The 23187-nt window shown below is 34.1% G+C and overlaps 2 protein-coding genes across 3 annotated transcripts in view; one reads left to right on the top strand and one right to left on the bottom strand.

The window, feature by feature from the left end:
- Nucleotides 1-23187, top strand: part of MCPH1 (microcephalin 1) — a 122607-nt gene that overhangs the window by 48636 nt on the left and 50784 nt on the right. The window lies entirely within an intron of this gene.
- Nucleotides 1-23187, bottom strand: part of ANGPT2 (angiopoietin 2) — a 43701-nt gene that overhangs the window by 8900 nt on the left and 11614 nt on the right. The window contains exons 2-5 of one of the 2 annotated variants that reach the window (XM_021551279.2): nt 12271-12426; nt 10064-10185; nt 8247-8479; nt 5840-5967 (exon numbers count right to left, since the gene is read on the bottom strand). In XM_021551279.2, the coding sequence (XP_021406954.1) occupies nt 5840-5967; nt 8247-8479; nt 10064-10185; nt 12271-12426 (639 nt within the window). The remainder of the gene's footprint in view (nt 1-5839; nt 5968-8246; nt 8480-10063; nt 10186-12270; nt 12427-23187) is intronic. The other variant, XM_021551280.2, reaches the window with a different exon arrangement.

The raw sequence follows: 23187 nt of genomic DNA, 5'->3' as shown, positions 1-23187 counted from the left end.
CATTCAAATTACTCATGACAGAACATAGATACTGTTAAGTACAGGCAGTGAACAAACTTAAATATATTTTTATTATCACAGACATTGTCCTGTGCCTTTGCAAATGGACTGACCCCAAAGTTACATCTAAGTGTATTATCCGCAAGTTGTATCTTAAAGCCATGTTATTATACAAACTGCAATGAACTTGTATGCTTGAACAAAAAGTAACAACTATAAGATGTTTCTAAATATTCATAAATCACCTTTAAATTTACCAAATTATTGCTAAAAATTTGAAAAGACTGTCATGTAATAAGCAGTTCACTGAACTCAGTTTTTGAATACCCAATAAGTGCATCCCTGGCACAGTAAAATTCGAGTTTGTAGGTGACTTGTTCAATCAGTCTCCCAGATTAAATTACTTCAGCATCAGAGGTGAAAGGTATTTCTGAAAGTGCCAATATACTGCAGAGATGCTGATGGTAAAAAAGTATTTTGAAAATTAATTGGAATTTTTGAGTGACGTTTGGGAGAAGTAGGGGATAAATTAACAATAAAATTGTGTGAATATGACAATATCTAGTACACTTTTTCCTTCAAATTGTTGCATCTAATTCTGCTTTTCCAAAACTAACAGAACTTACAACTAGATGTGTGAAGTCAATGGAGCTAAGCTGGTGTAAGACAGTACAATGATAGTCAAACTGAAGTCAGTATCTCTTTAACTTGCCTGTTAGTACCAATACTGTCTTTAAGAAAGATACTGAATTTCTTGCACAAAAATTCCTCTTTGGAGAATTCTCAGTTAATGTTTTCTCATTTGGAAGTTTAACTTTTTGGACCATTTTCTGCCAAGATCCCAAAGTTCAGAGCCTTCTTCAGAATCACTTCATATCTTTGAAAATTTTTGAATTCTAGTTTGAGTATTGAACTACATTAACTTCTAATCTGTATTCTAGATCTTTCATTCAATAAGTGTTGTGTCTTCCCATTTATAGTAGTACAGGCAAGACCTGATTTCTTACACTTCAACAGGAAATTTCATCTGTAGAGTAATTAAATAAATTATTTACAAAGAAACTAGGCAAGTATTTCATTTTTCATTTGGATGTTTCCTTCATTGTTTAACAGTTCTCTGAGTAGTCTTACTTCTTGCCTAACTGCTGCTTGTCACAATATGCCTATAATTGCCCCAAATCATGACTGGGTGACACTGAAGCTGTAGTGACTCTTTCATCCTCTTCTATAGGAGAGCGTCTTATCAGTGTTAGCAGTTAGCAGATTTGAGCTCTTTGAACTGTTAGACATCCTGGAAATTCATTGAAAAATATGACTGCAGTGAAGCCAGTTTCCTTGTCTGCTGTGGTAGTGTTATATGTGTCATTTTGGGAAGTAAAGTGTGCTCCTTACTAAGTTTTCAATATCGTTCATTTTTTTAGTTTATGTGTATTGTATGTATGCTATACACTCACATCTATATATTTATTTAAATCAGAGTATTTACAGTTCAAGCAATGTCATATATACTGTTGAAATGCATCAGACCTTTGAAAGGAAAATAAATCCTTACAGCTGCAAATATCAAATATATTAGTGTTTCAACAGGCTGTTGCACCTTGGACATCCAAAGCAGATACTGTACTTTAAGCCTGCAGTAGTTCAACATCAGAAAATCACAAGACATTCAGCTGGAGATTTTTAGGGAAGAGAAAATCAATAAGGAAAAAAGTTGCAGAAGGGATTACTTCTTAACATACGTCTTGTGAATGGAATTTAATTGAAATTTCTACTTACACTGACATATGCAATTCCTTACACCTCAAAGTCTGTTTTTTGTTTGGCTTTACTAACATCTGTACTTAATGGCTGGTAAAAATTTGACAACAGTGTATAAAATAATTTAGTTTAAAATTCCCTTCAAAGGAAAGGCTAAAGATAAGGTATTATGAGAAGATAAATTTGTTTTAGAAGGCTAACTCATGATGTGTAATGTATATGTGAAAACTAATTTCCACAGAGGGCTGTGAAGAGTGATACTAGGAATGGGCTAAAGCAGGTGCAAATACTTTTTTTAAACATGAATACAAGTTAAAAAGCTGATTTAACACTGATCAAATATCACTGGTTGTGGATAAAGTTGTTGGAACTGAAGCTTCACTTAAACGAACAGTATAAGCAGGCAGATGGAAAATAGAACTGTTTCACCCTTTTCTGAAATATATGGTTTTTAACTATGTACAGTGGGAAGCCATGTATTAATTTATTTGAGCTGTGGTTTCAGTCTGATATTGCTACTGTAGATGTTAATTGATGTTTTTGAAAGTTATACTCAATTTCCTTTATGCCTGTTGTCTAAACTTCAATTTAGTTGGAATTAATACTTCGAAAAAATCAGTGTCTTTAACTAGCACTTTATTTTGTTCTAATGGGATTAAAATATAAATAGTGAATGACTGAATGTCTATCATAAAATATTCCTGTTACAGGTAGTATCCATTTTTTAAGTAAGGAGTAAGACAACTAGCTTAATAGACAGTATAGATTGTTTGAGATAAATTAGTTCCCAAAGAAAAAAGCAACTCACTAGGAATTGAAAAACATAATGATAAATTGAAGAGATGACCATAAAAACCTCAGGTAGAATTTTCTTACCAGTAACAATTTTTAGAAGTTTACATAAACTGCGAGTATAATTTTTCCCCACCAAAAAAATTTCATGTCAATCAACTCTAAGTCTTTCTCTTAACACCGTTACTAGAAGTTTTCTGACCTTTCAAACTATTCTAGGTTTTATACTCAAAATTTGTATTCAAAAGAAAGATATGTAACATTTCATGAAAGTAGTAAAAATGGATAACAAGATTAGGCAGGCAGCAGGAGTCTTCAAAAATATGCCAAAAAGAATAAAGAGCCTAGCCTCTCAAGTTACAACAAATTGGAACATGGAATATTTGATGTATCTTGTGAACTGCTTCAGTGCTTACAGCTCTAGCAGCTGTAGCACTGTAAGAGGTGATTTGGGGTATAAGTGTTTTCAGACCTACTTTATGAATTGTGAGGCTCAGGCTGGGTTGTCAGGACGAAGAGCCACTGCAGTTTTTATAGCAAACCAAGAGTAATCGCCACAACTTTGCAGTGACCTTTAGCATCGCTTTTGGCTGTTTCTGAACATTTTGGAGTAATTTTATCCAATGATTTTTGTATTCTGCTATCTCTGTCTCCTAGAGATTTGACTAGATAAGAACTACAGTCTAATTGGTTCATGAGGTTGCTGTAAGCATAAAACTGTTGACTTTTCATAGTTTTGCCTCTGCCATTTTTACCTCATGTCAGCAGTCTTTTGCTGTTTTCCTCAGTGTTTTTAAAAGGAATTAGCTTTTGTCCTGTTGCAGAACAGGAAAGTTTGAAAATATTAATGGAATTAAATAATTGTTTTCCTCTGTGTTGTCATATGCAATTCCTTAGTTTTGGATTATGATGGGAGACAGTTACGTGGGATCAGTTACAGATTACACAGAAGTTGTTTATAAGCTGGTTCTGAGGTCAGAAGGTGTTACAAAAGGAAAAGATGAAAACATAAACAGCAGTGCAGCACTTTTGGCAAATAAAAAAGGTCACTCTGTTTCCTGGTCTGAGTAGCTATCCACATCGTAAACAGTTGAAAGTGGTGTAACATGTTGATTGTCCCTAACCTTCACTTCCCTTGACAATTCCTCTTATGCATTTATATTTATATAAAGAATCAACATCAGGTTAAAACTTTTTAGTCTCTTATTTTCAATGTCATACGGTAAGTAAAACCTTCCCTGTCTTTTTATCTGAAAGGCACAGAATAATTAATTCTTTAATATTATTAAATTATTGATTTAAGACTAAGTGAAGTTATTACATTTTAACTACTTTTTTAACCTACTAAATTAAAAAATGGGTATTTGCATTAAGCATTTAAAGCCTTCATGTTCAAATGTAAAGCATTTAATATTTTATAGTCTAGAAAATTTGTACTTTTGAAAATGCAAAGTGTTACAGTTTATGACAAATTTGTATTCTGTAGTATGTCATGCACTTGTGTCTGCCTTTAGAAAATATACATGTTCTGTATACTATATTTGACAGTAAAATTAAAACCAAAGATAAATGCTTGAGATAAGTCATAGTAAGAGATCCAAGGAATGTAATTCTTGAGTTGTCTAACAAAGACTACTGCATTCTATTACTTTAGAGATGCAGTAGCTTTCATCTCCTTTAGCTTTTATAATTGTGACTGTAGATAGCTATGCTATTTAAATGCCATTCAGCTTCTTGTATAATAAAACACTTCATTGCATCTTATGTAACTCATTTTCTTGTGAAATTGATTGATTTATTTATACTAGATTATTCTGAAGAAAAACCAGCTTCTTTTTTTTTCCCAGAGAAGCAGCTTGCAAATAATTTCTCTAGATTATAGCTATAAAAAACTACAGGTTTTATCTATTATATTTTATAGATCTTACCCAAACAAATTGCTTATTTCCTTTAGCTGAGAGCTTTGTAAGTGTAAAGATCACAATCTGGCTTGGGCTAAATGAAGTTCTGGCACTTCAAGTCTAGTCACTGGTGAACTTCATTTCTAATCCTGTGCTTGGGAAAAAAAATACTTTCTCTGTCAGAGCTTTACCAATTCCTTTTCCACATTGCATCTCTTTTTCCACTGCTTTTTTACATCTTCTGTTAATTTTTCTAATGCAATGAAGTAGAGTGTTAGGGATTCTGTAAAATATTTCAATTTTTGTGTAAAGGAAATATCTACAGGAGAAATTAGAAAATAAAACATCTTAACATTATTTAGTGTTTGTCTAAGAAATACATTAAGCATTTTTTTATATTCATATGTCCTTTAGCCTCCTCAGCCTGCTGTGCCTACTTCACATGAGCCCCACTCCTCTGAATGCTTGCTCCAGGCTTTTGGTTCTTTATCCTCACAATTCACATGGGACTTTTCTCCCTTTCAGATTCCATTGATTGTTTCAAATGAATTATACTTATTATTTTATTTACTTCAGTAGATGGAGCATCTCTGTCAGGCATCCAATGTATAATCCAATAAGTGCCATTTTTAGCTCAAGGTCTTTTCCACAGAGGTATGGCATACTGCTTTAACTTAAATTGACATTGAAATTCATTTCAGGTAAACACATAGAGAAAAAAATATGCATAGAGGAATTGAAACTGGTTTAGTGAAACCCCTACAAACCCACCATTTATATGAATCAGCAGTAGTATTTTCCAGGGCAGTATTTCCCAGAAAAGTCCTCTCTGATAGACAATGTCTAATTGTTAATCTAATTGTTACACAAATGTCCTTAAAACTCTGTGATACAAAGAACCGAACCCATACATGAATCCTGTAATATTAGATTGTTTTCTTGAGTATAAATTCATGAGTAATCTTCCATGCCCCTGATTTTACCTCCTTTTCCCACCTGAAGACCCTTGGGCATATGAAGGAACTAAGAATTTAAAGGAGACAGGAGTCTGCTGATCATGCAGAGCAACTCTGTTGGAGTTACAGGTTTTATAAATAAATTACACTACCTTATTGATTTAATTACATTCATTATTTGGAAAAAATAATTAAATTCTGGCATGATGAAGCACACAACAAAATGTTATTCATTTCAACTGAGCCTAGATTTCACCTGAAGGACTTTTTTCTTCCTGTGAGATACTCCGATCTAGGAGTGATGAAATGCTCATAAAAAAACTTGGTAAGTAGTAAACTTCACTATTAACTAGCCTTTAAAATAGCATATTTGCCAGATCAAATAATCTTTAACATGCAGCATGGCTAGGTAGCTCTTTATAGGTATCCTACCTTCTTCTCTTGTGCAGTGTTTGAAACTGTTAGAGTGTAGATTCCACTTGTTGTCAGTCCAGATTTGAAAGCTTCAGCACAGTCTTTGAAGCTGATTTGCTCCTCTTTGGCTATGAATTTGTTCTTAGCTATTAAAAATACAATAGAAATTGAAGGCATTAAGAGGAGATGAATGAAAGTTACTAAGAATCAATTTATGGTGTAATTGGCATAAAGCAGTTCCAAAAAATATGTCTGGTCCTGAAAGACATAACAGATGAAGGTACTTATTATGTGTGATGTAACTTTGTATTGTTTGGAGACATTATTCTGATGGGACTGTGGTTATTTGTTAGGTTGAAAAGTGTCAACGCTTACTAATAGGTTGAATGAGAAAACTCAGGATATTGTATCTTATTCAGTTGAACAGTTTCTGCTTCCAGTCATTGCCCTAACTGGACTCCTACATGGATTACAACCTATGCATGCATTGACTACTATTATATACATCCTAAGTAGCAAATGATTAGGTTAATAATGACTTTTGGCCAGTACTCGTATATTGTGAAATGAGTTATGAAACCTTTTATAATGCAACAGACTGGTGGAACTACCCTTAAGAAGTTTTAAGCTTTTTTTTTTATTTGCCCCTCTGCTGAACAGGAACAACTTTGTATGTACCAAGCTGAAGTTTGGTAGGTCAGCCCAACTCACTAAAAATACATACCTTCTGGAATTAATTTGTGTAAAAAAAATGCATTTTCATATGTTTAAGCCTTCTTTTTTAACAGAACAATCTAAGGTTCATCTTTTTGTTCAGTTCTTATATTAACTATGGAGGTTGGAATTTCCTGGCATTTCGCCTGCTGACTGATATTTCATGTTTGACCCTTCTGGGGTTGGTTCTGTGTATTTTCCTTTTTAATTTAATCTAACAATCAGAGTCAGTTACTACAGAGGTTTCGGTGCCATATAAATGCGTACTTATATTACAGTTGTTTATTATGTTCTTTTTAGCTTGCTTATTCATTATTTACCTGTTTAAGTGCTTTGCCTTAAATAGAAAAATAACACATTCAGTGTTTTAATTGCTTTTCCACACTCTATTGTTTGCATACTGTCTTAGAAGCTTTCCCTGCTAATTTTGTCTTTTTGGCAAACAGTCATTATTTTTTCCACTCTGGGTTTAATGGTGCTGTAGCCAACATGACTTTGACTTGTTTACTTATTTGTGCACTAGCATAGCAGATAACATCAGCAGGAACATGTACAGCCTTGGTATTTAAGGGAATAGCGTCAGTTATGAAGACAAAAAACCTTGGAATTTACTTTGTTTAGAAAAAACCTACAACCTATGTTATGATAATAACATATAGGACAATACTAAAAGCGAGGAGTTCCAAACACCCTTTCCCTTTTATGTGTTCCACCTTACAATAATGTATCATAGATCACCTATACTGTCTTTTAGATTCTAATTGCAGCTTTTAACATTTTTCCCAGTATTTAATTTTTTTCTATAGGGGTCTGTATGCCTCTGTATTTTCAGCTCTGAGAACATTACAGGCAACTGTGCCAGATTCTGCAGTCTTTTAGAACTGCTTCTTAATCTGTCCAAGTTCCATATTAGACATGACATTCAAGGCAGGAAATGTTTGAATCCTGTGTAGCCATAACTTTTAGTTTATGGTTTGTGTGGGTTTTTTATGGTGCATGTGAATCTGCATAAATCTGAAAGCTATGCTTGGTGACTATGATTTGATGCAGGGTTGTCAGACATTTAGGGGTGAGATTATTGCCTATAAGGTTTGCTAGGCTGAGGGATTTTCAAGATGAACAAGGATGCCTTGGTAAAGAACTTGTGGGAGTACCTGCTGCCCAGGCCTGGTGCTTTCTGGTTTGGGGGGCTAAAAACTCTGGTTTTCTGGAGGCTAAAAACTTTGCCTGTGCTTATTCCTTTGCCATTGGTAGCCACTAGAATTTGTCCTTTCTTTGATGAACTCCATGTGCAAAAACAATGAGAGGTGGCAGAAACAATCTCTGTGAGCCAGGAAGAAAAGTTGCAGACCTACAATATGCGGTCTCACTTAGATATATGGTCAAGCAAGTGTATGCTGCAACACATGTGAATGCCATGTGAGATGAATGATACTTGGCATCTCTGTATTTTGTTGAACCACTGGAGAATTGGTTAAGAAGACAAACCAGAGACGATAGACAAAATGTTGAAAAGAAATCACAAAAATGTGGTTGTTTCTCCCACCCCCTAAAAAGTAGGTTAATTACCTCAGATGTAGAATTTAAGGCAAAAAAATACAGACTTTTTAGAAGCAGAAGTGTGTCAAACTAGATGTAAGACTATAGGTACCAATGTACACAAATTAAGAAATAGCACTGAAATGATACAAGCATGTCTGCTTTAACTTACAGTTTGGTGTCGATATCATAGTAAGCAAGCTATGAACCGTCTCCATCAGATCATGTTGCTGTTTTTGCAGAACTGAGTTGTTTACTGTAGCCGTAACTAACTGTTTTTCTAGTTCTTCTATAATAGAATTCTGTCTGGCTACTAGGACTTGAAGCTGATCTTTTTCATCTTTTATTGACTTCAGCTGAAGCATGTGCTTGTCTTCCATCTCAAGAACTCTTTTTTCTAAAAAGCTAAATAAAAGATACAATTAGGCTCTCCAAAAACAATTTTGAGCTGATGTCAAGAGAATCAAGCATGTTGTGTGTCTTTCTTTATAAACATTCAATTTCATTCTCTAATGCTATGCAAGCAGCAGACAACTTAAATGAAAGTTTAGTTTGATACATATGCTGTAGTTTATTATGTGAGTGCACTAATAAACAACATTATCTACTACAGTGTGTATTGCGGACTTTAAAAGTGTAATAATTGGGTGTTTGATAAGTCAACATTATTAAAGGAAAGATAAAGTGATTAAGTTGTCCTGGGTTTACCCTAATAAGAGATGAAACTTATTTAAAGATGTAACTATGAACGTTTAAATATCCTATCATAAAATACTTAGCATAAATGTTATGGCATTAAGACAGGGAAATGTGCAAATAGTTACTTGAAGATGGATTACCCTTCTCCAGTTTTGGAGCTGGTATTATTAGGGAACTGGCTGGGAATATATTTCACTATTAATTGTTCTGATATAGACTCTGAGAAAGCTGATGTTTAAAGATGCATAGCTAGAAGAGAGAAGTTCACCTAAAATCCATTGCTGTTACTGAAAAAAAAATCCTGAATCATATATATAATTATGTTTCAAGCGGTTTAGCTCAATGCAGATTGTATTTTGTTAGGTGAGAAACAATGCTTTTGTGTTTTATGTGGATGTTACAAGGGTAGTCTAAAGTCTGCTGAGTTCAACACCAAAAAAACATGACCTTTTAAAAATCAGTATTTCCTTTGCTTTCCATTTGATAAGGATGCTTGTTTTTCTTAAGTTGGTAGATAAAACCTTTAGGGAACATATATAAATGTAGTAGAGTAATGAACAAAAATGTCAAAACATGTCTCCTGGGTTTCTTAAGCTAATTCTTTCAAAGAAAAAGCACTTTGCACATATGGTTCTCATTGAAAAACATTGCTTTGAAGGAGAAAACTTACTGTTATTGCTGCTTTTAGATTCCTCTGTAAACTATTTATTGCCAAAGAAACAAAGCTAGCTGAAAAAAGGTATGAGCCTTTGGACTGCAGAAGAGGATTGGAGTAATAGTTGGATATTGGTCAGTTTCAAAACATTGACTCTTGAGGAACATTGAATAGGATTAGTGCTTTATTTTTCTCACTACATTAAATTTAAAAATTGTAGCAATGGCCTGGTTAATTGTTAGGATAGCTGTGTACTACATGGAAATAAAATTTTGGAGATGTGGTTACCCTCACTTAGTTTGAATCAGGTTACATCAAATTCATTTGGATAAGTCTAAAGAAGAATAGAAATTTGGTAAAATTGAAATAGTGTTTCAGTTTTAGCCCCAAGTTCCTCATATAAAGGAGAACTTTAGATAGTGAAGAACAATATGTGAACAGAATACAAGAATAAACCTGCATGAATCTTCTAGTCTTTAAGTAATATATGACCTTTGTAATGAGTGTGAGTAACATTTTGTAATCAGTTTGGAGAGTGTGTACAAACTCTTTATTTTCCTACTTAAGTACATTTGTTTCTAAAATTATTAGAAGAGCACTTTGGAACAACATTTTATTGGGCTGTACAAACTTACCTGTTTTTTTCTTGTAATTTAGTTATCTCATTGGTCTGATCTGAAATCTGTCTTTCTAGTTTGTTTGTTGAAAGAGAGTGTTCCAAAAGCTGAAGTTCAAGTCGGGTTGTCTGGTTTAACACCTGAAAAAAATTTTTAAAAAATACTTATTTTAAAAGATATGTCTTTTAAATAATTTGTAATTGTGTTATGTTGTGAAATCATGAAAATGTCTATGTACTCCTATAATTAAAAAATATTTTTCAACTTAGTTTAGGCACAAATGTTCATAGAATGAAGAAGAGTACGCAGAGTTGCACTAATTTTGTTACTACACTACTGTATATCATTTGAAATATTTCAGTAGTATGCTACGTTTCTGATGAGAATTACTGTGTACTTTAGCTTGGTTGTTATACCTTCTCCTCTCTTAGGATAATTCTTATTTCATTAGTGGAATGATTATGGTTATGGCTCAAAGAATGAGTTGAGTTGTTTTCCCCATCTGTTGTGGAAAGTTAAGTCTCGCTGAAATCTTGCCACAATCGTGAAATCATTTGGTAGTTCTCTCCTAGCTACTTTACTCAATCTCAAATTCTATTTTGAAGTGTTTATCATGTGAAACACATGACTAATATTTCATTAAACACATGAAACAAATTGACTAAAGTGACCACACTTTAGTCGATTTATTCTTTGCATTTTAATATTACTTTTTTTCTATGCATTGTTTATACAATTTATTTCTATCTTTAAATGAAGATATGCAGATACTAAGAAACATGTATGATACTCTATAGTCTGTATTGCATTACTTTAAGGCAAGTTTTCTAGAAATATTTTCTCATTGTTTTAGAATAGCTTTTTTTTAATTCAACAGAATTTGGCTTTCCTTGACAGGAAGAATTGATTACTCATGTCCTTCATGTTAAAAAGTCATTCAGGACATGATTTCACACTTAAGTGTAATTGAAAACTATTGCCAAAAGTAAGTGTCCTTGAGAGAGCAATTGTTTGGTTAATTTCCTTATGTTGCTAATTAAGCCCTTAACCCAGTCACCAGTAATTTCAAGCAGAGAAGGAGAGTTACAGTGATGATTTTCTTCCTCTAAGCAAAAAATAATTGAGTAATTTCCATAAAGATATTACTGTGAATTAATAAATACAGTCTCTCAACATGTGCAAAATATTAAGCTCCTGAATAATACAATGAAAGTTGAGCTGAGTATGCCTATAAACTATGGATTATCAGTTTATCAAAGAGTTCACAGAGTCTTAATTTAGGTTAAAAACTGTAATTTAATTCATTGGATTAATTCTACAGATAGTAAAGTGTCTAACATGAATTTTAGGCTTTGCATACTTTTTATATTATACAAAATATTATGTTCTGTGTGATATATCCATTATATGTTTTGGCGATTATAGATCTGCATCTTCCTACCATATCTGCAAAACTACAAATACATTCCACTCTACATGGATTGGACTTGTCCTTCTACTAATATCTGCATTCTATTTAACAGAATGTCTTATTTTACTTAATGCTTTTCAATTAAAATCCATTTGTTTTTGTTTGAAGTTAACAAATATACAGTAGACAAGTTTACTTCTGTGTGAATATACTTTTCTAGCAGCCTCCTAATTTCTTTTTTCTTGATTAATCTCAGATTTGTTTATGTATCCCTTTGTTAACCATAATACAGTGCATTGTGCTGGAAATGAACTGTTATCCCACTTAGAATTATCTGTGAAAACATTTTAATTAAAAAGACATATTTCTCTTGATAAGTTAAAAAAATAAAAAGGAAAGATTTAGTTTTAAAAAGCAATTAAGCTGGTAAATGGAACAGAGACAGTTTGAAGAGACTCATTTAGCTAAGATTAGTAATGAGAGGGCTGTATAAAGCACACTAGGATCCAGCTGATGCCTGGATATAGTATAGTAGTTTTAAATACATTCTCTTGAAAGATTAATTTAACAGTTGGCTTTCTAGACTTACTTAAAATGCTACTGCAATGAAAATCACTCAAGTGACAACACTGGGCTTGAGATGGAACTATGTCTTACCAAATAATAATGTTTCCTTAAGTTGGGGAGAACTTAGTGGGTCATAACAATTGACTTCTAATTGTTGAACAGCAGCGTGTAACACTAAACAGTGTTAAATGTATAGCTGTACCATTTGGGAAGCAGAAGCATTTTGAGGTTGAAATTCATTACTTACTTGTGCTTCAACATCTGTTAATTTGCGGGTCTGTTCAGCTGTTTGATTTAGCAAGTTTGTGCCTATTTCAATCATTACTGCAGTCTGGTTCTGCACTGCAGTTTGCTGGATCTCTACCATTTCTTTCTTCATACTGTCTTGGATGTAATTCTCAAGCTACACAGGAAAGGAAAGAGAGAAGATAGTTGCATTCTTTAAATGTTGGAAAGGGGGTAGTGCAGTAAGCTTGCTGGCAGCCCTGCTAAACAAATTGGTTTCTTGTCCTTGTCTGTTATGCATTTATGTTAAGTTTCCCAATGGTAAGTTCTGTGAGAGGAAAACCAAATGTGATAAGGAATGTGTGGCCACTCATTTTCTAAAGGCAGGAACAGAGATTTGCAGGAGGGAGGTAGTAGGTACAGTGATGAAAGTGCTTGTGGGCACTTGGAAGTCTTTCTGCTCTAGTGCTCCCACCATTGTAACCATCAGAGGAGCTTCACCAGCTTAGGCAGTGATGGGAATTTTTTAGAAGATAAAAGTTTAGTCATCTTCCTGTATTTACACTTAACTATTTTAAAAGCATTTTTCATCACATGACTAGAATTCAAAGAGGTCAGATGTCATTTAACATTGTTATGTGTGCATTTTTATCAGAGAGAATTTCAAATAAAGACACAAAAGAGTAGAAAAATCTATAAATACTTTAAATGGTTAATATTAAGGAATGCAAAAGTTGTTTAAAATACTTGACTCTGAAGTAATTTCTGTCTAAACTAATATGGCTTTTTTAGTATTAATTTTGTAACAGAGTACCCTGCTTTCAAAGAAAGTGAGGAAAAATAAGTAGCGAGAGAAATTTAAAGTAGCCTTTTGCATAAATCTTTCTTTCAACCTGCCTGGAATATGAAAAAGCAGTCTGGTTTTTCTTCACACTTCTTTATTTCTTGTCAGTAATTGCAAATAGCTCATATTTCTTTGATGTGTCATTGCTTATGTTTGAATTTATCAAAGTCTGGGCCACAAGACTCAGTTTTTTCCATTGACTGGGGAAATTTCTAGAATCAAACTTCTACTTCACTCCAACACTATTCTATTAAGAGAACCATAATAAATTTTGAGTTTCATGCTCTACTACAAAGAGGATACTAGCTAATAAAAAATAGCTAGTGTCATTAAGCACAAATTCCTAATCTAAGTGAAATGGTAAAACAGGTTGATATCTTGATTTTTTTAAAAATAACATTTTGATAGTCTTATCTTTACATGAATGATGGCTTGTGGCAATGAGACACCTTGAACTTTATTTTATGGCTACTATCTATATCAGTGGGAAAAAGCATCTTGTGATTTAATATTTTATAAACCACTGTTCAAATATAACCATTCCACTTTCAAGCAGCTAAAGATGGGCAAATCTATCAGCTTTGAATATTTAAGGTTTTCCCCTTAGATGTTACTTGAGCAAGGACTGGAGTAACTTTTCTTACTTCACAGCTTTTTTTTAAAAGCGGCAAATGAAGAAAATAGAATATTAAGAGATGAAAAGCTCTAAAACTGGTAGTATATTCTTACATTTGAAGTGACCATTACTTCTTGATGCCCAGTGTGACCAAACTGTTAAAGTAGTATTTGTTTGTTCACTCCAGTCTCTCCATGAGAGAGATACTGCAGTGCACAACACGGAGATTTCTGACCTATTGTGATATAAGCTTTGACCCAAATCTACTGTTTTGCTTCATAAACATACTTCTCAGGTGTACCACAAAGATTTTAAACCAGTCTTTAGGCAACCTTTACATGCTCTTTGCATAATGATCTTTTTGAATACTAGAATAAAGCATACAATCAGCTGGATTTTGGCATAATAATTGAACCATGGGTATCTTCAACTGCCATCATACTATGGTAATTACGGTTATTCACTATTCATAGGGTTGATTCTTAAGTGTTACCTTTTGCTCCAGGCTATTCCTCATTTTCAAAAGCTTCTCTACCCAGAGACAACTCTAATTTGACCAAACATGTTGAAATATTTTGCATTTTTTGGTGGCATCTTTTAGGTCAGCAGCTTCTTTTAGGTTGGACAATGATCAGTGCCTTTAATTGAGTAGTAATAGTAAGGTATCTTTGGTCCTTGATCATTATACTGAGATGTCAGAGTATAGTGATAATTCATTTTAAAATGCAATGCAAATTGGTATTTGGTGCACTATAGTAAAAGGATATTTGCAAAATTCTGCAGACTTTTACAAAAAAATTAAATAATTTTTCACTGAAGTGAGGTGAAGAGCAAGAACAACAACTAACCTGCCCTCTGAAAAGGCCCCTAGACATCTGGGGATTAAATTATTTATGAGTCCAAATTAATCTTAGCAACTGAATCTGGAAGACTGGGCATCATTAAAGATAACATTGAAAAAAACTTTGCTCAAATGCAGCTCTGTTACAAGACTATGAAGTGAAATCTCCAGAATTTTATTTGCCTCAGTATCATAGTTAAGTACGGAAATATCTTTATCAAGATCAAGGATTTGGCTTCGTCTGTCAGACTTAGTGCATTGAAAGTATTACATCATCTTTAATTTAGGAAAAAAAGTCCAAAATAAAAAGAAAGACACTAATAAATAGATCAACAAAGAAAGATTGTTCATGAGCATTGATTCCTTCATGAAATAGTTGTGGATATTTAACCTCATTCTTCAAGGTTCTTTGTTCACCAAAGAGAGAGCAGAATGAGAATCTGAGCAAAGTCATCTATGCATATAGGATTGCAGAACTGCATGACTTCTTTGTTATCACTGAGTTATTCCAAAACAGGCTACTAGAAAAGGAGTTAATTCTGGGCTTAAAGGTAAGGTAAACATTTTATGGTAGGCTTAGGCAATTGCCCAGTTCAAACACACAGATGTAAGGTTGCTCTGAATACAGTATGCAAAACCCATGATTACTATTTAAGGCATCTGGTGGTTCTGGTTGCCAGATTTTTATACCCCTTGTCACTGTACTTGTAACCTTGGACACACAGATCTACATTTGATCTTGTTTGGACACACAGATCTACATTTTCATAATTTATCTTATTTGAATATCTGTAAGTATAAGCATATCTCCAAGTATCTAATCTCTTTCAAATAATTTCTCATTTATGTGGGGATTTCTAAATCACTGAAGTATTCTCTTGACTCCAGTTTTAAGTTTGTCTTCACATCTGTTTTTTAACTTAAAAAATATTAAATATGTAATTTAGGGAATAAAGTATCTGTGCTTACTTGAAAGCCTGAAATGTGAATACCAAAAGGGATTTAAGATTTAAAGCCAGTTTTATTATCTGACTCAATCATTCTAATTTGGAGCAACATGAAGCATCAAAATTATAATGACCTGTTAAGTGGCTTTGGAACTTCTTGTGGTTTTTTTCCCTAAAGATCCTATAAAGCATGATTACATAAAACCCTTCTGATTTTTCCTTCATACTCACTAATCCTCTCCCACTTTTGTACATTCTCTGCATGTACATATCATAGCATCTCTTTTTCTGACCTGAACTAAGATATGCACTGATCCCTCTTTGCTTATTTCCCCTCTCTCTTCATCATACAATGCAAAGCTGTAGATAGTAGCACTTTTTACATCTTTTTTCTTAGTGGCAGGTACTTTTATCTTTCTTCACAAAGGAGTAAAAGAATGACTTCCATCCAGAATGCCCCACCATCTCCCACTGACCTTGGTGACAGCTGAACGTGTTCCCACTGCATACCTGCGGCAAGCAAGGCCCTTGGGTTTTGCTGACAGGGTGGTGCAAGGACTTTTTTAACACAGGCTCCAGTTCCCACAGCCACAGCTGAGCTACGCTGACAACACTGAGGATTAGCAGCCATTTTTGCAGGACTGCTGTTCTTTGTGGCACATTTCTTTGTAGAAACTATTCATCAGCTCCTGCCAAGGAGCCTCCTTTCTTTGTAAGCGGTAGCACACTCAGAGCTTCTGAAGGAGGAAGAATAGCTTGGGTAAAAAAGAGGTTTAAAAGAGGAAAGGGCGCAGGAATGAATGCCTCAGTCCTCATCCATCAGTCAGGAGGTTTGGTAGTTTGAACAGCATGTCAATATTTTGCTCAAATCGGGAAGGTGAAACAGGGATTATTTGCCAGATTTCTCCCTTGCCATGACACTAGCTATAGTTTAATCTCTTTTTGATTCAAATAATATTGAATATTATAAGAATTGTGTTAACCATTTTTGCATTATTGTTACTGAACAAAATAAAGGTTAAAAACTAATAGCTGACTCTTAGTGATGCATCTTTCAGAAATTTTGCTTTTGAGGGAGTAAGTCAATCAATGAATCCTATCTTAAAGATAATACAAGGGAGAGGGAATATTTGAAAGAAGTAGTTAATTGATAGCATCTCAGTGATTCATCTTGGGATTTTTTTTATTAAACATTCTGTCTTTTCTGTAAGAATTTGGCATGTATTCTTGAACAAAGTATAATAAATGAAAGTACAGATGGGAAAAAACATGTCACAAAATATGCTTAAATTGCAAAAACAGCTGGGAAAATTGAAATACTTTCACAGTTAAGATTTGTTACAAAGTTATAGTGATGCATTTGTAGAGAGAAAATATTCTCTAAGGTCACCACTTTGGAGCTGCATCATGCTTTATTACTTCAAATCATATAAAATCATAAAATTTGGCAAAAATACTCCAGCTAAATTGCCAAGAAAACAAGGACAGGTCAATAATATTGGAGCACATTCCAGCACGTTGCTTTTATAGCCAAGGCTTTTTTTTTTTTTTTTTTTAACAAGCTTTAAATTGGCAAGAAAGACAGCGTGTCTTTCCTTTAGTATGTACTAAAAGTAGTATGTTTTCTAACCATTGGCAGAGATGCTATTAATCCATTATGAAGGGCTATCAATACTCAATCAAATGAAAAACCTTCCTGATTGTATAGTTTGTGTCCATACTACAGAATTTTTCAAAGAATCAGCAACTTATTTGTGCATTTTATAGACATTTGACTTACCATTTTTTCCATTTTAAGTTATGAATGATGTCTTGCATTTGTTTTTTGCTTCCAAATGTTTAATCTATACTAATTAAACAGTCACGTTCCTGGCAGCATTTATGCTTCATGAATACATACATCCCTCCTTTGCCAAATGCTACCCCATATAAATAGTACAAATAGTACTGGATGCTTGTTCTATTTTATAGAATTTGTCAGTTATTGGAGCAGGCTTTCCAAATAAAGTTTGGTGATTTTTTTAATGTTTATAGCCTGATTCTATTAACTCTAACATTTATTTTCAACAAGAGGTAATGTTAATCATGAGTTTCTACACAACACTATGTCCTGTGTGAACAGGTTGTGTTACAACACATACTGCGTGCTTAGTCATCTAATGTAGATACAGAGAAAACTGCAGGGCTAATGACACAAATGTAGTGATTTTCCTCTAACTTTTGTTCTGGATTTATAAAAGTGGAGTAGATCCAGTAGAAAACCTAGCAACAAAAAATATATTTACGCTAGCCACCTTTTAAATATGCATTGAAGCTACAGAGCTTGGCATATTGTAGAAGCCTGGGCAGTAAGGAGTTTGTGTTGTTATGCCTCAAATGCTGATGGCTATTCAGGTGGCAAGTAAGAATTGGATGTGGTTAGAAAGAGGAGCTGTTGGAAAATAGGGCAGCACCTTTCTGGAACCCACTTCCCACTTCTGGTCTATGCTGACATTAAGGACAGTAGATAGGCAGAAGTGGGGTCAAGAACTCGGCATGAACTGTCAGCTGAGGGTCAATCCAGTAGAGGGGGACCAAGACCATCAAAAGACACTTAAAGACACTCAACCCATTTCCAGAAAGGTCCAGAAGAATGGACTGCACCTGCTCGCTTATTTACATGAAGAGTGAGAAACCTAATCCTAGGGGAGGGAAATTTACCTGTAAAACGGTACCCCTATTTGTAGGGGTGGCACCACCAGAACCTTGGACACCTTATTGGCTGGATCAGTGCTGGACCCAGAACTGGTGATCCCCTTTCCTCTCCTACCTTATTTCTCTTTATAGGGGCAAAAATATTTCCATGCCAAGTGTGTCATCTGTTGATAAAACTTTGTGAGCATTTTTCTTTTGGACCCCTTTGGCTTTTGCCACTCTTCTTTGACCGAAGGCATTGAGGAATTTTGGATGCTGCCTTCCACAAAGGAGTGACATGTTACACATATATTAAACTGTCAAAAACTTTGACTTATAGTTCTTACATCCCTAATAAAAATGTCATGTGCTTTATTTAGAACTTATCTTTGCAAATTTTAACCACTTGAGTTTAATCAGCTCTTCCAATACCTGTGGTCATCATCCTGGTGCTTTATTCACCAAGATGTGCATTATACACACAAAAGCAAGCAAGATGGAAAACATACTTAAGCATCCATAATGAGATTTGCTTAGTTTTAGTAACAGGGCAAAATAAGAAGACTGCTGAGTCTCATTAGTTCCTTTGGGAATACTTATCCAGGGTATAGACATGCCCTTCTTGCTTCTTGTACTCCAGATATCTTGAGGTATCTTTAACCTAGTAATGCTTAGTCTTAGTTGCCCTGCCCTTTTTTAGAGTGGCAGTGTTCTTTGGATTGTGGCCACATCTGATTTCTTCATGAGTCATCTGAAGTAGAATTTAGCCCATCATTTGGACTTTTTTTTAATGCTGTGCCAGTGTGTGGTTTTCTGATTGCAAAAGGTTATGCTTATATGCCACAAAATTCTTAAATTTCTGATTCACAGATACATTTTTTTATATAAAGACAAAAATATAGGTTTTTTCAAAGACTATTTTAACAGACTTAATTTACACATAAAATACTAAATAATTGTTTATTTGTAGTATAATTGAAGTCTGTACATTAGGAGGGTTTTCTTGGTATGAGTCACCTTGGATCCCACTGGATATGGATAACAGTGAAATGTAATGTACTTTTTAAAAAAGAAAGAAACATTACCTCAATTTCACCACAGCAGTTCATGTAGGCAATATATAGTATTTTGATGACATATATATGCTGCACATGCTCCTTAATATGCGTGTAACCATACTGACAGGCACTCCATGTGTGCTTGTATTTGTCTTTCCACATCTCATTAATCCATTAGTATTATGAAGGCAAAATACTGTCAAAATTTCAATTTCGCAGACAGTTTTGTTCTCTTTAAAATAGCTTTTAGTACTTATTTTCAGTCTGTCCCTGTTGCTACTGCTTCAAGTCAGAATGGAAATAGAAGAATCACTACCCTTTCCAAGAGTCATTTATCTTGACAGACCTAAGGGAACACATTTTTAAGGGCATTTCATCAATCCCCATCCATCAGACATCAAGCTATTTTAAAGCAACTTCTAATAAAATAATTTATTTCTCCATGTTTTCTGGAAGTAAGTTATCAATTTTAGGAGCATATAACTTTTGGAAAGAAATAGTACACTACAGAAATAAAATGCAATTATGTCTGAAAAAGAGAAATTTAATTTTTCTCCTTTTTTTTTCCCTAGAGCAGGAATTCCCAATGGTCTATGAGTTGTTTCTCAAGAGAGGGAATAAAAATCTTTTGGGAATGTATATGGGAATGCTTGAGATGTCTCTATGCCCCATCAAACATATCTGCCTGTCCAGACCTCCAGCTAAGATTTTTCTCTTATCTCATTTAACTGTCAGCAAACAAAAGGTGAAAGTAACATCATAAATGAATATTATCTGGAAGTGAATTGTGATTTACTGGAAAATAGTCAAGCTAAAATTGAGTAATAAAATACTAAAGGTTTAAATGCTAACTCTTAAAACAGTAAATACAGACTTTAAAGTAAATTAACAGGCAGATGGTTCTGGTAGGGACACTTGTGCACTAAATGAAAGCTTACCAGCTTATTCTCCTGCCTGATTACACTACATTTAGAGGAAACTGTTACACTTTTATAATTTACACTTGCTAACACAAGAAAAATATTCCCCTCTCCTTTACTGGCAAAACTCTACTTAAATAAAAACTAAATTTTCATTAATGTAACATGAAACAAAATGTATGAAATGTCTTCACTTTCTATACAAATATTTATAAAGAATGACTTTCAATCTGTGTTCTTGAATGGAAATATTTTGTAACTAATTCTAAAAGCTATTACAGCATGATTATACTTTCTACTGTATGTTTTGAACTATGAATGTTACAGTCCAAGTGGTGATGTAGAAAAGGCAAAGAAGCACATAGGAAAAATAATAACTTTGACAGCTGAAATACTCCTAAAGCCTGTTGTAGAGTTGAGCTCCCACCATTCCAGACACAGCTTATTTTGTATATGTAATACTACACTACTGCTTTCCTACCTACACATGTGTTTTGTCACTTGGAGGCTGACATGGGTTCTTTGTGCTATATATGGTGCACATACTTTCTATGGTGCACTTCTGGGGAGTTGTACAGTAAATTGCAAATGGAAAATATTATTTTCAGAAAACCACTGTTAATGGAAACTAAATAATCAACTTGACAAACCACTTAACAGTGTGAATTTCTATGTACGTAGGTAAATAATTTTTAAAAAACAAAATTTAACAAGAGTATCTTCAAAATTAAAATCAATTCTTTGGTGATTATCCATACTCATTAAGAGTTAAGACTCTTCATTAAGGCAATAATTTAAGATTCTGAATCGCCATTTTTCTGGATCACAGTTAAGTGGTATTTCTCTTAAAAATCAGGGAAGGAATTCATAAAGTTCCCATTAGTCTAAAAATAAAGAATAAATAAATAAATAGTGTGAGTCATGAGTGGCATTTTGCCGAAGTTCAGTAGCACTGAAGCCAGGAAGACAAGAAGCCAGTGATGTTTCAGCCATTCACTGAAATGATATAAATATTTTTTCATTATATGCAACAAGTCACCAATACTCAAAATTAGGTTTCCATATTTATAAACAGTGTAAGAAATACTGCTAATCAATATTTAAATTTTAAACACTTGGTTATGGCATTGAGCTATAATTTCACAAATTGAATTTTAAAATTTTTTGGAGAAAAGCCTACATGTTTTCATCAGATTTTGGACTTGCATGCTAGCATCAGGGAATCAGGACTTTACCAGACCACTGTAAGGACAAGATTCTGCCCTAAAAGATGACATCTGAATAAACACTTGCTATCCCAGATCTTATTTCTCATAATCCTTTCTCATTTGTGTATTTTTTCCATTCCACTGAGTAATAGAAAACTGAAATAAACTTACTATCAGATATGCTGGTGACATTTTTCATGAAAAACATTGTCTATATAGCCTCTAAAACTTTACAAATTATTTAGCAAATTTATCGGTCACAGTTAAAGCCATTTGTCTTTTTTTATCTCAACTTACAATATCAAGTGTTTTTTTATGAACTCCTCTTTCAACGGGACAGTCTATTTTAGAGAATAGTTCATGATGTGGCAAAGCAAATGACAGTTCAAGTTTTTGATGAATATGAAGCAAATTCCACTTTTCAGAACATGTTACTGGAGAAGTGAAAATGATCTAGGCATTTGCAGTTCATTCTCAGCATTGCTTTCTAGGGAAGCAGTCATCTTGCATACCATTTCCAACCAGAAGGAAGAATGATTTGGAGTTCAAGGATCAAGCTAGTTAGGAAGCTATGGTACACAATTAGTCCCTTTTGTAAGCTGTAAAACTGGATGTCTCCAGTTTCAAAGCCGTGTTCACAGAGCATCTTTCAGCATGACAAAAATTAGATTATTTTTAAAGTTCACAGGTTAGGGAAACTGAAAGCATTTTTAGTAGTTCTTAAGCTTTGCAACATACTGGCATCTAATTATAGTTTATTGAGCCTTAATGAGATCTTTTTATTGTAGAAGCCTCAATGATGCTACCAAGAGACAACCAGTCATTTTTGCTGAAGGCCTGACAAATTCTGAATGCTCAGGACTTTGTGGAAGCACATATCAGCTGCTGATTTCAGTTTTGAGAGACTGAATTCATTGATTTTGGAGGGGAGAAGAGAAAGTAATTTGTGCTCAAGAACTGTAGCTCTTTTTTTAAGATGTGCTGCATCTTTCTCACTACTGTTTTGATTGATAATATGCTAGATGGACTGGGGAGGTGGTGTCTGGCGAACTGCTACATTTACATCACCAGCTTGAAAATTCCTCAGTTGCTGGACCAAACCTGTCCAAAGGCTTCCAAAACTGGGCAGGGGAAGTAGGACCCAAAATCCAAACTAGCCTTAAATATGCTACAGAAAGCATTAAAGGCTGCCTTAAAAAGAGAAGCTCAGGTGGCCATCTCTGTTTGGTTAAAAAAATTAGCATCCTTATATGGTCTTGTCAAATACCACTTATTTATTTCTCTGTACTGTTCTATTAGCCCAGTTAAGAGTCTTTGGTGCAAAAGCTTCTGAGGATTTCCATGCTTGAAAGATAAACTAGGAAGCTACTGTGTTAAAGTGGACAAACACAAATATTTGGAAGCAAGATCAGAACATATAGGCAGCATATTGCAGAAACAAAATGTAGTGTGTGATGCAGGAAAAAAAGTTAAGACAGGGTTTTTTTCTGTCTCAATAGTTGGAATTGTCCATCTAAAAGAAGACAGATTAGGTTTTTGGAACAGAAACATGAAGACAGGTCTTTCCATCCATTGCTTCCAAAATTTCTTCTTTGTCTCTGGTACCCCCTAAGCACTTAGGTGGTGGTGAAAAGTCTTGAGCTCCAGTCAGTGCTCCCAAAAGCTTGACACCAGGCAGCTGCCAGTATGTGCCCTTCTAGAAAGACCAGAAGCCGGATCCTCTCAAAACAAATGATGCTATTGGCATTAACCATAAGAGAAAAAGAGAAAGTCTCAGAAAAAATGTCTGAGAACCAAATCTATACATTATAGGATGGGTATTTTATGAGAGG

Source organism: Lonchura striata, chromosome 3 (genome assembly GCF_046129695.1).
Source record: "Lonchura striata isolate bLonStr1 chromosome 3, bLonStr1.mat, whole genome shotgun sequence".
NCBI classification, from domain to species: Eukaryota; Metazoa; Chordata; class Aves; order Passeriformes; family Estrildidae; genus Lonchura; species Lonchura striata.
The sequence above is the reverse complement of the archived record's forward strand: the minus strand, read 5'-3'. Positions and strand labels throughout refer to the sequence as shown.